Below are 18,367 nucleotides of genomic sequence, written 5' to 3'. Positions count from 1 at the left end.
TGGACTTTCAAAAATATTCTATACAGCGATTATTCCTTGCCCCACGACATTCAATCCAAGTTACATACCTTCAACTGTAATTCCTAACCTGCATTTCTAAGCTGACCCAGATAATACACCACAGCCTACAGCATCCTACGGCGATAAAACGTTAGATGGATCTGCAAGCACCATTTGCTATCCTTGCAAGGACTCCTCATTGGACCACAAAGATTCTTTTCTTAAATTCACGACTCATTGCGTAGGACATTTGCGAATGCCTAGTTCATTTGCAAGCAGGAACACCATAACTTAGAAAAGTACATATTCTAATTTCAAAGCTTAGGAACTGTAGTAATTTTCCAGCAGTTCTGTCTTGTCTGGAGAATTGGTCTCTCCTCGTAGGAAACGCTCGACTTGCATTTAAACACTCTTGCAACCTAGAAAACACCGCCATTGCTTTTAAAATGAAACAGACAACAGAATAATGTTTTTATTACCATTTGCAACTTCATACAAATATTGTTGGAATGTTGAGTGATACAAAATGTTTGTACACGATACAGCATATACAACTACTGCGGTGTTGGTGTGCAAAACGAACGATATCAGTTATACAGCGACACATTACCACGCTACAGTACTTGCACAGAAGCACTGAGACATTACACATGTTCGTACATAAAATTCTACCTTGTCTAACTCACAGTAACGGGGTCCTTGCTCCTGACGAATTCTACATAGAATAATTTTCCCAACAACATTCTAGCAAGGCTATAAATACCAGTTATAAGTAGACACTTGTATGGTTTGCCATTCCTAACTACAAAATTGTAATTCAACACGAATGGACAAAATCTGTGAATCTAACTGACGTGAAAAGGCAATGTTAAAATGCGTGTGTCAAATGACTATACAGCATTTCAGGCAAAGTTAACTCTGTAGTGTTCACAGTTGTAAGTGGGACATAAACACCTGTATAACCTCAGAGGATTAAGCAAGTAAGCAACCAGTACCATTGTTTACCAATTCAATAAAAAGTTAAAAACCAAAAGAATTCATAGCCACTTTACACAGCAAGCGACCCCTACTGACAGCCTTCAAAATGGCAGTGATTGCCACATGGAAAATATGTACAAGTATTACTCCTCTTCCTCCAGATTTGTAGAGGCTGGAATAACCGATAAAAAGGTGAAGTCCTTTACCTGAACACCTGACATTGCATGGAAAATGAGTCAATGTTGTTATGAAATGTAATAGGAAAATACCAACGGGAGCAGGTGAGACTCTAGGTGGGAAATCCTAGTGACAGGCTCCCTCCTCCAATCTAAAGTTGTAGAACTATCAAAGAAGGCCCAGGAGAGAAGACTGCAGTGGTATGGCCATGTGGTGAGAAGGGATGAGACATACGTAAGGAGGAGTGTGATGCAGATGGAGGTGCCTCCTGGTGGGAGAGCAAGAGGAAGACCAAAGCGAAGGTGGATGGATGTAGTTAGAGGAGATGTGAGAGACAAACAGGTGTCGGAGGACGATGTGTTTTTCAAAACGTTTGTCGAGTATCATAAATACCAAGCATTAACTTAAACAAGCTTATGCATCTGTTTGAAGTGTGACTACACATTTATTGCATTTAATGAAGATCCTGACATTCTAGGGGGTGAGGGGTCTCTCTCAAGTGGGGTAGGACCACCTAGCTACCCTCTTCACAAAGAGCAGTGGTTCCGGACCTGGAGCCATGAAGCCTCAAAGGAACCATGGCAGAAACTAAGGACTAAAAGAGGTCAGAAGTATGGAAGTGGTTACCAGACTGCTCTGGAAGCCAATACTTGAACAAGGAAAGTGAATAAAGATAATAGACAGACATCATCTACGGCAGAGACTTTGACAACCAAAAAATTGTTGGAACAGGGCTAAATCAACTAGGCAAAAACTTCAAGATCTCTGCCATCTGGTGAAAGCAAAGTTCTCCTGCTGGAGTGAAAGACGGATTGTTTTCATCTTTGAAGGAGAGCCGAGGGGAGCTACATAAGACGAAACAAACTTTGGGAATAGGGTCTAGTAAAACTGGGAAAGGATTCCAAGATGGTGGACCTTTGTGATGAAGCTGAGGAAGAAACCAGGAACAACTAACTTTCAAGACTTCTGAGGGAACCTGAGGGAAAACACAAGATTGCAGAAGAGTAAGTCCCATTTACCAGAATCTTCCTTTCCGCTAAAAGCAATGCACATACTTGCTTTAAACTGCAACACAATGCAATTTAAGCCAATGGTTGGACAATGCTGAAAGTACAGTAATCAATGGAAAACAGTTGAATATAATCTTTGTATTTTAGATAGAATCTTCCAAGTGCTTGATTTGATTTGGATGACAAATCTCGACTATAAATGTCACCGTTAATATTTCCTAAAATCACACACACAGCTACACTATAACATTTTATGAAAGCGATTAGATTCCGGCACTAAAATTAGAGTAACAAACTTAATAACACAAAATGAAACACATTCATTTATTTAAAAATTACTATTAACAGTACTGATTGTTTATAACCTTGCTGGAATGCTGTCGAAAGAAAATTCCCATCCACAACAAAACACTATTTCAACCGCTACGCCTGGGAAAAGATACGGAAGTCATCTTCCACTTCCTTAGGATCTGGGAAGCTCAAGAAACGGATAGAAGAGCTGATATGTAAATTAGAGAAACAGGCATTACTGGGATAGGGAGGTGTGGTGGAAAAATCTGGTTTTGACTTGGGGGCTGGTACGGAAACTGACAGTATAACATGAAGGTCCATTGATGTAGCAGCACTTTTTGAAAAATTTCTATCTTAATATCGCTGATCTGACTCTTGACTTTTATCGTTTTTAATGCTGAATGACGAAAATGTTAAATGGCTGTTTCGTAAGACACCTTGTTTTCCCATTTCCCAGGCCACAGAGGTCTGACCAGAACGGCGGTAATTGAAAACCAGAAATAACAGCGTTAATACCTTCCACTGTTGCACAATAAAAGGACTACACTCACCAGCGTTAGAAATGACTACAGGGAAGGTTAGCGTAACAATGGAATGCCTAGAGAAAATAAAATTTCAATCCCCACTAATAATACTGCAAATAAATTAGTATTTCATCTGACAACAAACTATGACGATCAACAAATACTATAAGCGGCCTGGGTACCGACTTCTTGGTTTCCACTTCGTCGACTGCATCAGGGTGTAGTTCACGTAGTGACAGTGCTGCTCCGTCAGAAAGGGGACGTAGAAGGCCCGGAATAATTTGTGGGACCTGCAGGGCGATAAAATAAAGGCAATTTGCGTGTGAATTGGTGTAACTAGACTTATCAATGTGATTCAATTAAAGCTTCATAGAACTGCACATCTGTATCGTAAGAAATTAGATTTTTGCACGGAGAAGCAAGAGGGTGATGAAGACGCAGTAACTGGAATGACAAAGGACCGATAACTTCATTATATTCATTATGAACCTTTCTCAGGTCATTCTCAAACTGTACAAAGAAGTTTAAAGCCTTGAAAAGTTTACAAAGCAAAATATCGATGACTACAGATTTTGATGGTGCTCTAACTGCTAAGGTCTACCATTTCCCTATCTATATACAGTACACTAAGTCTAATATACTCTGGACCATCCCCATCGGGTAAAATTAAGACTAATACTCAAAGCAAAATAATAAATACTCCATACCTCACCGCATCCATAAAAGGAACGGTGTGCACGACAGTCCACTCCGAGGACTGCTTTGAATATCGGGGCTCACGAGCTGTCTCCTCCTCCTTGTCCAAGTCTATCAAGAACTGGCACGATGAAATATTTACCTGAAATTACACAAAGGGAAGTCCTATTCAAATGCAACATTCCCCCCCCCCAAAATATTTCAGTGCCTTCATCTTAGAAGCGAAATGCAACGTAACTTTCAAGGATTAACTATATTGTTTTTCAGAGTAACAGGTTTGTATTCTAAGTAAACATAAACAGAACTTACTTTATACTCTTAAAAGCATGTTTTGGACATTCTAATCTATGTAAAAATTAGAAGCTTGTTTATTTTAAGGACAACAATATAAAATGACAGCACTGAATACTGTACACTTGTTTTAAGGAAAAATGCAAAAAGCGCAAACACTCACATATCTAGAAACCTCCTCTCGGTTCAAGTCGTTCATGTCTTGCGGAATTGAAATGGTCCCGTTTATGTCCTGAGAATATGGCTTTGGGAGCTGCCCTCGAAACTCGCTTGCTATGAACTGAAGATTCCAACTGAAATAAAAAAACAAATGAAATAACATAATATACGTATGGCTTAATATACCGTCTCAAATTCACAAGAAGAAGATGCTATCATGAAGTTATCTGATGTAACAGTGCATTGCAAAAACTAAAAAATTTTTCAAAGCATAATTTGAACACTTTAAAGGGCATGCAATTATTATAATTATTATTCAGAATTTACACTATTATTCATAAGAAACAATCCCACCATTGGGGCCACTGACTTAAAATTAACCTTTGAAATGAATCCATAGACAGTCTGTCAATAATCGGGTCCATTACGGAACAACTAAAAGGAAGAAACTCGTCAAAACAGGTCCCACTTACTTCAAGCCCGGAAGAAAGAAGGACGACGGGTATCTGTACCACTCTTTTCCCACGCACAGATTGATCGGACGGTCGGGTGGGAAGTTCTGCTCTGCGGAGAGTCTGTTCAGCTCCATGAATATTTCGAAAGGTGCGTGGTATGCTGGAATAAAGGAATAAATCAACGCCATAAAAATATGGTCCGCTGAAAATCATTAATGTTAATTGCAACTGAAATATGAAAACTACAGATACCACCGTGCTTGCAAACATTTGACATAAACGTTCAAAGATACAAATAAATGGGATTGCAAATTAAAATTGTGATCAGAGGGATCCCCTTTGCTACCAGTAACTTCAAATTTTGTTTTGCTTGCCTATCATGAACATACAGTACTACATGTATAGTGCATTGTGTTTTAGGATGAAAAAATGTACAGTAGTCTATTGATTTAAGTCACACTGTACTTAAATTGGCATGAAAAGCACAGTACCAACATACAAACGGCCGTCCGGACCATAACTCATTTGTAAGTAAGGTGGTGTCTGTACGCATTTCAAATCCATTTCAATCATTACCTCCTGGTAAGAACAACATTGACTGAAAAAATGCCTGTAACACATGGTACATTTAGCTATATTAAAACTGTTTCGTCTTTTCATAATATTAAAAATTCAGTGCACGGCTCATACCTAGCCACCTTACCTTTATACTGCCCAACAATACGGGACACGCTGAGGACCGACGTAAAAATAACCACGCCAAGTGCAACCCAGCTGGTGTGATTGAGGTAATGCTGCCGTTTTGTCGTCAACAACGAAGACCCAAGTTTCTGACAACAATCTGAAATACGATAAGATTTTCAGTGATATGAGGAGGGAATATATTTAGGCCAAACACATTTCTCAACGGCCCTTCCTGAATAAATCCATGTTATAAATTCAGGTTGTGACATGACTTTAATTTGTATTTATTTACCTATAGTGATGGCCCCAGCCAGTCCAATAAGCGGGTAAATCGGGAAGAGAAATCTTTCTTCTTTATGCGGCTGCAAAATGAAGACTGTCATCCAGATATAAAAGGGTGAAAGGCTCAGCCAAATAGGGATGTGGATGCTTCCTTTTTTGGACAACGGAACGGAGTACGAGACCAAAACCTGAAAAGGAAAAGACGGTGCTTATACAAGAATCAAATTATGCTCAATTTCAGTCAATATTTGTGAAGAATTCTTCACGGAGATGAGAGAGAGCATTAAAACAAATCTATTTCTGTCTGCTACACTAGACATAATCCAGATCGACCATTTTACAAAATAAACCACACAAAATTAACAAAGAATATTTAGTTTAGAGAGACTGTTGAGAAGGCAAGGAGGACAATTTGTGACGAGCGGAATCGTCTGAATTTGAATGAGCGAGTCAAGAAGGAACTTGAAGGAGACCAGTGATCTGACGAAGGCCGAAGGTAGGGGAGAGAACACATTCCTATGGGATACAAGAAGCGATAAGGAGAGGGAAAGCTGTAACACCACCGACTACAATAAAAATAAGACAGGTCTGAGACGATATTAGAAACAGGTTTACAAAAATGTGAGCAAAATGAGCCAAGGGTTGTTTTCAGCGGCAGAGCGTCACGAAAAGTGAGGTAATTGGTCGATATATATTCCCCAGAACCCACAGGGAGTATGCACAGTAAGTCCTCCTCTTCTGTCGTATAGACAAAACACTTTTGAACCCGACAACATTGCAGACCATGAATAAATCACATAAAGTATGTGATCAGTGAGGATGTGATGAAAGATCCTATGTTGTATATCAACTGTTTGCATCGTAACAAATGAAAAACATACCAAAACGCTCTGGAAGAACTACTTACGTATAAAGGCAAGGACACCAGGGCAGCAATGAACACAATGTTGAAATTCAAGAATCCATTCAATATATAAAACGTCCATGGCTCAGTTCCGTACAAGTCAGGTCCGTGAGAGGTGAAAACGTTGTACACGACAATATTCAGCGGAGCAACCACAAATCGACCGAAATAATGAGAATCAATCTGTACCATAGGGATCTGAAATGAACATGGGAAATACAAGGGTACTCAAAAGTCATACAAAATTTTGCACTAACATTTAATCCATATCATTCTCACATCAATATGCCTTTCAATGGTAATTCAGTTATACGAGGAAGTATATATTAGAAAATTAACTAATAACCTAATTGTAAACTACAGCAATACACTTCTTTTCCATAAGACATGCATGAACTTTTCTCTAAATAAAAAGATTACATACCAGTATTGTGACAGCAGAAATCAGGCACCATTTACCAAACATAACGAACTGCTGTCTTCGAATAACAATGTCGTAAGCGATAGGTGCCCTGTTAAATGAGAAACAGAGTTGAGAAAATGATATCTCATGAACGAATTTTTATTCATTCATGCCGTAATATGTAAAGAAATTGAATTCAACTTATGTTTGCTGGAAGTACAACCTACACGAGTACAGTAATCAATTACAGGCAGTCTCCAGTTAATAGTGGGGGGTTTCATTCCTGGCTGAGTGCCACTAACCAAAAATTGGCGGTAATAGCACCAATACAGTAAACCCCCCGTATTCGCGTTCTCACGATTCGCGGACTCAGCATTCGCGGGTTTCTCTGTGGAACATATCTACCCATTATTTGCAGAAAATTCGCCCATTCGTGGTATTTTTCATGGAGAAATATTCACTAATTACTGTATTTTCATGTAATTTTCATGACTAAATGCACTTTTTGTGATCAAACTGTTAAAATGCTCAGGTATAAGCATTTTCACAGGGTTTTTCTTGTGTTTAAACTATCAAAATGGGCAGTTAGTCTAGGTGTTTTTAGAGGGGTTTTAAGTATTCGCGGATTTTAGCTATTCGCGGGGAGGTGGTGGGGGGTGGGGGTGCAGTATGCATCCCCCGCGAATAGACCTGTGACACGAAATGCCCTTAACCGATTCTGACGGTAAGCGGGGACTGCCTGTACTAAGGAGAGCGCCTTTGCCCCTAACTTACAACTGTCCTTCACCACCTTGACAGCATCACAGATGGCTAAATATTATGATGTATTCACGGATAATAACGAAGGTCATTGTTGTCAGGTAAATACAGGGTCATATTGGATGCCCAAAGAGTATAGAAGTACGATAATTCATAATAATCGCTCATGTTCCCCAAACACAAAACTCTTGCTCAAATTGTGATCACATTTACAGCACTAGCAGTTTACCGAAAGAAGATTGTAAATTATATTGACAACAATTAACCCTGATTACTCACAAAACACGCCCACAACAACTGAAAGAATCTCATAAAAAACACATCAAACTAAAACGTGCTACCTACCCGATCGCCGCTGCGAAAGGCCAGCCCAGGAAAGTGGATATGGCAGTCGTGAAGATTGAAAGTTCGTAAGCCTGGTGGTACCATGCCCCCATCGACATCAGGGTCATATACCTGAAAAATGAATTATATCAGTAACAGAGAATACACACACAACAATAGAAGTTGTTTGCGAGTCGAGTCGGTCGATAGACACCCAGTCGTCTTTCCCATGCATGGCCAACCGGAATGCTTTACTGCTCCAATAGACATCTGTCTCATTTACACAGAAAAATAAAATCTATTAGCAATAAAAAGCAATGAAAATCTTTTGCATTAGAACTCTCACGCCTCTTACAGTTCACATATTGCAACGTTTTGTTTCCATGGATTAAAGGGAATATTTTAACATCCCTATTAGATAACGGTCCTTGTTAAGCAGTTTTGTTGGGCACCTAGCCAACTGTTTGACCCACCCACTCATCTCCCACATTACCTGCTGCCCAGCCTGTCACTCACCACATGCATAGCTGATGTTTCTGCGGCCGAAAACTTCCCTCCCAAAGAATACAGTTCAGCTTAGTGCAGAACAAAGCAGCCAAAATCAACATGCCCTTGGACGGAATAGCTGTGATTGTCAATTCAAAGGGAAGCCAGCTACAATGAGCTTGCTGTTCTTTGTTGGGTAAAAATCTACAAGGCTATGGTTCCCTGGGTGGATCAATGGTACAATTACAGTTATTAGGAAAGATGACCAATCTGTATGGACTGACTGGACAGTCCTGGGTGGAAATTCTGAGGCGTGACTTTGAAGTCACTCTCATATGTTTGGAATAACCAAACTTCATTCTGACCCCATCACTCCCCTTTGATGGACACAAGGAAACTTCATACCATAGCAGTATGTAGGAGGTGTAAGATATCAACAATATAGTGGGAGTTTCTGTCAACGCCCTCGTGTAGCAGAATCGTCAGCAATGACTTAAAAATGAAACACCTAATACATACTTGAAAATGTTCATTTGTTCATTTTCCATCAGTGGGAGTACCAGTGCACTTTGCACAAACCATCTGAGAGAGAGAGAGAGAGAGAGAGAGAGAGAGAGAGAGAGAGAGAGAGAGAGAGAGAGAGAGAGAGAGAGAGAGAGCTAAACAATGATTTGCTACCTATAATCCTCAGCACCCCGTTCTGGCCCCATCTGGATACAGAAGTATAAGAAGTATAAGTATAAATAAGTGAGTTTAATCATAATAAATGCACTTTATAACAACTATCACGCAAACCAGTCTCCTGAGAGCACTTTACAGTCTCCTGAGAGCACTTTACTCACATGGCAAAGCTAGAGGGAAGGTACGCAGTGGACGCTATAAACATTCCAGCAGCGAACACCAGAATGCAAAGGGTCAGTCTTCCAACATTTGCGCCAAATTCCTTGCAAATTCCTCTGGAAATTGAAAAACCATAATTATACTCTAGTACGACTGAGATACTTTTCACTCAATCAAAGTAACAATTACAAATTTAAACCACTGAATGCCTACTACGTCATGATTTCAATAATGAGAAAGATTTATACTACATGAAAAACATTTAAACAGTATATAAGCAGCATATTAATAGCAATCTCTTAAAGCTCACAAAAGAGAGACTCTTTGCGACAAGTGACAAACTGCACTTTACTCAAACTTGAGGAACAATGGCTTGACACAGGACAACGGCAGAATCTCTCAAATCAGTGTGGCGGCCACTATTAGAACATGATTCGTTAGAAGTAAGGACTACTTAACACAGTTAAACTTAATCAAACACAAGTTTGCAAATCTTTTCAGGAAGCTGGACTTGGACATAAGTATATGTACATAATGTCCAATTAAAATTGCCTGCAGACCAGTGGTGTAGCCGGCATTCCATCAGTTGGGGGGCCTAGGTGGGGCCAAGATATTTTTTGGAGGGTCGAAGAAAATTACACAAAACTAATGTACCAGTGCTTTAATTAGTAAAATATACAATTCTCGAATGTATATATCGATGTGAATGAAGGAAAATGATAGTATAAGTAATTAGTAAACCTGTATTTGAAATGATAGAGCTCAATTTTCAATTAATCTTCAACTCTTACTATATGCAAATGTACCAGATACTGTAAGGGTTAACGTTTAGCTACAAAGGGAATTTCAACTGGGGGGGGCAAGCATCTCACTGTGGGGGCCAGGGCCCACCCTGGCACCCCCATAGCGACGCCACTGCTGTGGACAGGTAAATTAAATTGGTGGATAGAGCATATCTCGTGATTCAGATAACTTTTATAAGGATTTTGTCACGTATTACTTAAAAATTCCTAGCAGCCCTGTAAATTGTTTACAGTCAAACACAGTACCATAAAGTTTACTTCATAATGAATATGAAATTTTGAAAGAAAAAAATAACATGAACACATGCAAATCTCTTTTAAGATGTGCTGTAAAATCATGCACTTGCAAATCTGGAATCATCTCTAATTAGTAAAATTTTGCTGAAACCAAAACTCAAATTGTTGATACTGAAAAGTCTGCACTAAATGTCAGTAACTCAAATATGTATCACTCTACAAAGTGCAATAGGAAGTAATGATATGAGACTTAGATAACATAGCTTTATAAATCAGATAACTTTTAGTTTTTATCAAAATTATCCAGTTTCATATAAAGTTTATGACTCTAACGAAAAAAAAAGTGTGTACTTGATTTATCATGACTCCTACAATAATAAAATATGAATGCACCTATTCTTAGAGTTTGAGACTTGAGAACTGAAAACATAGCCTGAAACACATATTCTGCTAACGGCATTCTCTGCATTTAACACCAGCTCAGCAATCTTAACCTAAGACGAAAAACCTTGACGTACGACATTACCTGTAAAAATAAAGCTCGCACCCCGAGCAGCCTAACGCTAGCATGCATCGTATGAAGAAGAAGACCAGCATGCGGTTAGACTGTAACAGGCTGGAGTACAACCAGCCTGGAACAGCGTGGAGGAGAATGTAAGTGTAGGATCTGAGAGCGTACTCGGGCGAGTATTCCCAAGTCTGGAATCCTTTGCCATATAAGAGGTAGTGCGTCTGTGAAGTATAGAAGTAGGCGGTCAACTCGTTGTCAAATGCCGGAGGATATTGAAAAAAAAGGACTTGAATTTATTTGCTTTCAATAGTATTGCATTTCAAAAAGGGTCTTAAAGTTCTGACTCCCATGACAGTGTGGAATAAAAGTACAATACATATCTACTACTGTATATATGAAGAGCATATCAATTTTACGTACTCTAAAAGTCAAAAACATCATTTATCATGTGACTAATAAAATGGAGCGTGTTTTGTGAATAATTTTCAACAATCAAGATCTTGGAAGGAACATGCATTGAACTATGATTTCATAGAGCAGATTTTTCATCTTAACAGGAAATCTGATCGGAGATGCTGGCAACTGTGTTTCATTCCTTATTTAGGAAGATTTACTGAACTCCTTAGCTACAAAAGTCTCAGGGAGTACATGACTATTTGACTCAGCCACTGAATAGTTATGTACAGTCAGTATATGATTTTCAAGCCACCAAAAATGATCCCTGTTACTTTTAATCTGAAGTCACAGGTAAGATCTTCTAAACGGATACTGCTAAATGCTGCACATGAGGAATGCAAGAGCTTTCATGTGGATTGAGTGACAAGAGTAAAAATTAAAATAGTATCTAATTTTGAGTTGTAAAATAGAAATATTTGAATAAAGCTGTATCAAAATTGCAATGCTGTATTGTACTTGACATACTTGAGTGTTTGCATAACTAAAACATAACGGCAACAAAGAATACCGTACACATTACAGTGGAACCACATGTCCTGTCAATGCTGCATCACGGAGTTAAATTTGGAGATGCAATAGTGAGAATGTGACCCAAGACAAAAGAACACAAATACAAACAGGACCAAACACACTTCCAGAAGCTGACGAGAAACTTGGAAACAAAGGTACACGGAGCAAGAAAATAAACTTGAAGACATTACAAAGTAAACAAGACTTGAATTCCATGACGAGAAAAAACAAAGCAGATGATGCGTGAAAGACTTACAGGTTCCCAGTAGTTGTAGGTTTCATCGCAGTCGCTTATCAACGCCCAAATGGCAGCGCACAGACGAGCCGAAAGGAGGGCCTTGAGAGCCGTGTATGCTCCCGGAGTCCAAGGTTCTACTACGCCTACGATACTCTTCTCAGAGGCTTCATTTTCTGATTTTCTGAAAGATGAGAACAAAACTTTAAAATGTACTATAATTTTGACAACAAACTTTACATAAACTTTATATATTGAAAATATACTTTGGGTATTTGTGTTGGGCTGAAACTAAGGAAGGGATTGTTATTTTGGCAAGAGTAATTCTGGAAAAATACCAGGAGTTTATGAAACATAATTTAATAAAAATTTTGGATGTTCAGTTTTTACAAAATGGGCAAAACACATAAAAAATTTAAGTGAAGTGTCACAATCAAAGATTTTTTTGGTAACCTCTCAAATCTGACTACCTGGGATATATTAACGTCAAGTAGCAAAAGTAATAAGGCAAATACTGAGAGAAGTACCTCCGCTAGGTTATTACCAAGTTCTCAGTGAATAGAAGAAATGTTGATAAAGTTAGTTGATACCAATAATGTTAATTGATGAAAGAATATGTTGGTTGGTTTTTGATACATATTAAAGATCGAAACTTTTGTTCTCCCTATGGGGTTCTATATCTCAAAATGGCAACACTGAATCACTTTCCTCTTCGATTGTAAATCGCATTGTGACAACCAGTCTAGTCAGTTTCTCTAAAAATATATAAGTGAAGGCGAAAGGGCTGATCATTCCCTTCTGGGGATACTGATGGCATGACTGATAAGATTTCGAGATGATTAGGCCGAATTATTTCCGGTTGTGAACCTGTTAGGCCGTCACAACTTTAGGCCATGTGAAGTTTAGGCCGTAAGACACGGCAGAAGCTCCCTGGGACACCGTGTTTAGTACTAGCCCCTCGGGGATCAAAGTATTATATACACCCATTTCAGCCGTTTGCCAGTTGGGATGTTACGGCCTAAATGACTCACAACCGAAACGACCAGGACCCACTGATAATATGCGAGGTATGTGACCAAATATCTTTCTGAATTATGGCCTGTCAGCCAGCTGAGGAGGGAGGGGAATCCTAATAGGAAATAGTATATTAGGTTGTGATAAATCTCTGTACCTCACTCTTGAGATACATGACATCCTACGTCAGGTTAAGCATATTGAAGGTTGGCTCTCTGGTAGGGTAGGACCAAGTAACATGGGTTAAGTTAGGTTTTGTTAAGAAAGGTTAAGTGAAAACCATATGCATACCTCCATTTCACTAATTTTAAATTCCGCCAACCAAAATCCCTAGTTTCCCAGTCATCCCTCCCTTTGGCAAGACTCAAGAAGTCGCACACTAGTCAAAACAATTATTTCCGTAGGAATTAACGTCAATGAATGTCAAATTTATCAAAATTAAATAAAAAAAACTATATTACAAGTATGTCTTCGATCGGCTAACAGGATAAAAGAAAAAATTATGTATAAGGTTTAACGTGGTGTGTGACAGTCTAAATTATTTACGTGGGACTGAACGTAATTGAATGTCAAATTTATAAAATTTACATAAAAGAATAAATTTTCGATATGCATTCCACAGGCTAACCGGATAAAAAGAAAAGGTATGTATAAGATTCAACATGGTATATGATACTCTAAAGAATTATTTATGTAGGGGGTAACATCACAATGTCAAATTTCATCAAAATTTCATAAAAAACTAAAAAAAAATACAAAAACGTACAGCTATATACGTCCGATAACCAGATAACAAAATTACCTTAGCGATGCCGCTATTTGCGCTTATTCAGGCTCGTCTACAGTTTACCCTGGGGTGTCATCTAGGTAAAAGTTCGTTTCCGGTCCGAACTCCAATTCCAAATGAGGTTTGGTACTGAACACGGCGAAACAGCGATTCGTCTACGCCGTTTCGCCGCGTTTAGTACAAGCCCCTGGGGGGGTCAAATGCCCCCTAAATGCATTTCGCAAAATTGAAACTTAGAAAAAATCCTCAATTATTTATATATATATTTTTTATTGTGATAAATATTAATTTGTAAATTATATAAAATAATTTTTTAATGAAAATTCGAAAGATATCATAAAAAATGGAGTAGGAACACGAAACGAACATTACCCACCATCTATTCAACGACCTTGACCCCAGGGTCACGAACCCCCCGAAACGTAGCCCGGGCCAATAATCCCCGAAATTAGGGTAGGAGGTCAAGCATAGCCTACCATCATGACGTCACAAAAAATCAGTTTAAAAACGTTTAATTAACATATAAATAAGAATACAACATAAAATAACTACAATTATGAGGAATTAACAAACGATACCCCCGGGGGATCGTACCCAGGTCGACGCCCCCCCCCTAAAAACGACCTTGGAAGAAATCTATAAAAACCTCCTATATAACCTATTAAACCTCTATTCAACCCTCAAAAATCGACTTACGCGTCTCTGTTGTGTCCCTGGCGCTTGATCAGCTCCTTCTGCAGCTCCTTGCGGGAGTAGGCGCCCCCCCTATTTCGGGTATAGGGGGCTAACCTGGCCATGTTTACAATTTGACAGGTCGGTCGTCTTATCCTCCGGGCCTTCGCGACCGGTCGGGGGGTTGTGACGTCACGATGGCGGCGTTTGTTTTCGTGATTATTATCCTTATTTTCGGCGTGCGGGTGTTATGTAGGTGTTTTTAAGGGGTTGGTTTATTTTTTTTATGTTTTTAGTGATTTTGTTATATGGTTTTTAAGGTTATTTAATCATTTTTTAGCTGTGAAGGTCTCTGGGGTTTACGTCATGTAGCGGCGTTTGTTTTGGTGGTGGTCAACTTCTTCTTCTTCTTCCTTTATCTAAACCAAACGAGAGCCAAAGCTCTGTTTTCAGGGGTTTACTTTTTAACGATTGTATGACATTTTTTTTAGGATTTTATATTGATTTTTAGTGATATAAATCTCTGTGAGGTTGACTTAAGAAACAATGGCGGCGTTTGTTTTGGTATACATTCTTCTTCTTAAGTCGACGTACGAGTGTTACAGAGCTATTGTTAAGGGATTTATTCATTTATTAAAGATTTTGAAGCATATTAAAATATACTTTTTTACAATTATATATTTATTTTTAACACTGTAAAGCTTTCTGGGCCTGACGTATGTCATGATAGAGGCGTTTATTTTGGTAAACATTCCTCTTCTTCTCTTATCAAATCATACTAGTGCTACGGTTCTATTTAAGATCTGTCCATATTCAAAAGGCTACTAGACATTTGTAAGACTTTTCACACTTATGTATTGATTTTTTAGCAATAAAACTTTCTGGGGCCGACCTACGATACTCCTGGTCCCAGAGACGGTAATCAATGAGGTGACATTTATGTTTAAGCTTAAGCGTAACCGTGGCCTACAGGAAAATGTGAAATATGCCACAAATGGATAATTTGATGGGTCTTGTAAGAGAGTTATAAATGCCACAACTATAATAATTGGTAAGGTTTGACATTATACAGTGCTGGTGTCATAAGCAAATTCCACAATTAGCTCAGATTGGAATAAAATGAAACATAACGGTAATAATAAACTGTTTATTAAATTCATTTACATCATATCATCAATAACTGACATGTTATAAAAATGTTTAGCTATGAATATGCTTTCCATAAATATTTCTTTTACAGAAAAAACAAAAAAAAATCGAATTCAACGTGTCTAGTACTCTCATAGCCTTAAAATACTTCATGCTCTATATAAAGACATAAATCTGTAAGAAATACGAATCTTACTCATTTTTATAACGAACATAAAATATTTCTATAACTTTCGCGAATCAGGCATCAGAGTGATCTGTTATTTCGAATTATGTCTAAAACAATCTCTCCTCATCTTTGGAAAATAATAATTATTATCTATTGATATGTAGAGGTTAGGGGTCACCAATTGTGCTACAAACTGTTTAAACAACTTAAAAGAATTCATGTTATTATAGAGCATTCTGGTAGCCAGAGTAGCAGTAGTATTAGATGGGATTTACCTTTGTAACGGCTCAAGCATTCGCTCTTACAATAACAAACAGATCCTCTCGACTTTTAAATCACTTTATTTACTGTTTCAGCCACGCCCTCGCTTCGCTTTCGGTGATGAGGCCGCTAGCCAGTGCCTTCTGCAGGAAATCTTGGACTGCCTTGTTCACAACGCTAGAGTTGCTTCGGGTCAGAGCTGTGGACGGAATGGAAGGATATCAGATTATTATTATTATATTATTCAGAAGACGGAGAACCCTATTCATATATAAGCCCACCAAAGGAGAGACAGACTTGAAATTCTTCAAGCTTCCACAGAATTAGGTGGTCATTAGGATGAAGTAAGAGGGTTGATCTTCTTGCTAATTCTCATTAGGAGTTAAGGGCATATGTTGATTGTTCATTCTTTGTCAAGATTAAAATCAATGACGTTTCTTCCCTGGCCATTTTCTAAAGATTACCATCATTCAGAAATGTGATCTAAGTTGTGAGAAGGAGAACCTTTCTTTTTAGCTGTTAAGATGGAGCTGAAACTACGCATAGATGATAATGTCTGTATATGTCAGCATTTTTTAAAAGTGTGACCACCATGGAAGGCTAGATGTCGTCAATGCATAAGTCTCTTTCAAGCTGCATAATTAAGATACCCCCTACTACTGAAACTAAATTCTTTCTTAAGCAGACCATTGGCCCACGACCTTGTAGACATGAATGGAATGAAGTTTTAAATGAAAATTATCAAATACTTACCTTCTCCTTTGATGGGGGTCCATCCAGGGCACCAGAATGTCCCGTCGAAGTATAACTGGAGCTTCCTGAGTTTAGGCTTGACCTGGAAACTGCAGACGTGGTCCAGGAATACAATGTCTCCTGTTCGCCACAACCTACGAGCAACGGGAATCGAATGTCAGAGTTGTACCTCCGTACATAGCTTTGTCTACAGGCTTATATGTTTTAAGTTACAGTGAGGAGAATGACGTCCCTAATATACTCTACAAATACTCTTCATTTTACTGTTAAATAAAACAAATTAGCCTCTAAAACGGGGCCTCCAGAAGAAGAATAACAACAACAATAAGTTGTTGTAGTAGTTGTCAATCGACAAACACTTATGTCAAGGTACAAAAAATGAATTAAGCTTTAAAACGGCTCTCCCAGAAGAAAAAAGAAGAAGTATGGAACAACAACAGCAATTAGTAATAGTAATATTAGTCAGGAATTACATAATACACTGTGAAAAAAGAAAGTAGTCTCTAGAACGGCTCTCCTAAAATCTTACCCGACAATCCGTGACGTCAGAGCCTCGACCAGACCGCCTCCCGTCAAGCCCCCGACCAAATCAGCCACGCCCTGGGCTTCGGTTCTGGGCGTCAAAATGCCCACTATGGCGAGCCCTAACAGGGCACTGATGATCACCGAGGTACGCATTGCCTGCAATAAGAAAAATGAAATAATAATAATTATTATAATACGTAAAATAACATTATTTCTCCTGCAGAGACTCTGTGACGTCATGGAAATCGGACAGTTGGAAAACCGTTTATCACAGAGTTTTTGAAAACAGTTGCAGATGAAAACATTTTAAATATATATATATAAACAGTTTTTCAAGATGTTAAGAGAACTTTCAACGTTACCTTTAGTTGAAAAGAGTTGAATCTGTGCAGCCCCGATCGCTTGCAATGCTTTATATAAGACGACCCAAAGCAAGTTGCCATGTCGGGAATTTTGAGCTCAGAGAAAACCCAACTTAATTTGCATAATTTCTCAATCATCCATAAACAATCAATCGACGACATGAATGTATGTGATTAATTAAACATTCAAGGATTAATAATTAAAATCTCAGGTCAATACGGACGCCTATTAACATATCACAGTAGGAAAAGCAATACGTTCACTGGGAAAAACCAAAATGCAGAGGCTTCATTTTTTTTTTTTAATCTTCCACGAATACAAGTTCTTCCTGTTTCCCCCTGTCAGGGAATTTTCCCTTGACCCCGCCCCCCCGCCCCCCACTCTTGCTTTCTCTCCATTTTCCCCGAGTTTCCCGTTAAGTTTCCTTATTTGTTCCTATTTTCCTATTCGCTTTCCCTAAGCGCCTCACACTAGACCTATGTAGGTCTGATAATTTTTTCTTGCTATTTTCGTGGCAATATTTAGTAGATTTTCACCGTTTTTTCGACAGATTTCATGTTTTATTTATATAAAAAACATTTTTCATATTTTCGTATATTGAAACGTTCGGTTCCTTTCGCGAGAATCCATATTTTCAATGTTAAAATTGGGAGGTTTAA

General features: G+C 38.5%; 2 protein-coding genes across 2 annotated transcripts; both read right to left on the bottom strand.

Moving 5' to 3' along the window:
• Nucleotides 1–458: 458 nt before the first annotated feature.
• Nucleotides 459–14,671, bottom strand: Alg9 (alpha-1,2-mannosyltransferase Alg9). Its single transcript, XM_067134106.1, has 13 exons — nt 14,513–14,671; nt 12,037–12,199; nt 10,830–11,035; nt 9,266–9,379; nt 7,959–8,069; nt 6,876–6,963; nt 6,455–6,649; nt 5,558–5,735; nt 5,285–5,422; nt 4,600–4,741; nt 4,131–4,260; nt 3,688–3,818; nt 459–3,270 (listed from the first exon to the last, which is right to left on the bottom strand). The coding sequence occupies exons 1-13, from the start codon at nt 14,611–14,613 to the stop codon at nt 3,144–3,146; spliced, it is 1,824 nt and encodes a 607-aa protein (XP_066990207.1). The 5' UTR covers nt 14,614–14,671; the 3' UTR covers nt 459–3,143.
• Nucleotides 14,672–15,620: 949 nt separating this feature from the next.
• On the bottom strand, nt 15,621–17,865 carry LOC136856349 (anti-lipopolysaccharide factor-like). Its single transcript, XM_067134113.1, has 4 exons — nt 17,708–17,865; nt 17,350–17,501; nt 16,821–16,954; nt 15,621–16,266 (listed from the first exon to the last, which is right to left on the bottom strand). Exons 1-4 carry the CDS (start codon nt 17,843–17,845, stop codon nt 16,151–16,153), a joined length of 540 nt encoding a protein of 179 aa, XP_066990214.1. The 5' UTR covers nt 17,846–17,865; the 3' UTR covers nt 15,621–16,150.
• Between the last annotated feature and the right edge of the window lie 502 nt (nt 17,866–18,367).

The sequence above is a fragment of the Macrobrachium rosenbergii genome, chromosome 35 (genome assembly GCF_040412425.1).
Source record: "Macrobrachium rosenbergii isolate ZJJX-2024 chromosome 35, ASM4041242v1, whole genome shotgun sequence".
Lineage (NCBI taxonomy): Eukaryota > Metazoa > Arthropoda > Malacostraca > Decapoda > Palaemonidae > Macrobrachium > Macrobrachium rosenbergii.
The sequence above is the reverse complement of the archived record's forward strand: the minus strand, read 5'-3'. Positions and strand labels throughout refer to the sequence as shown.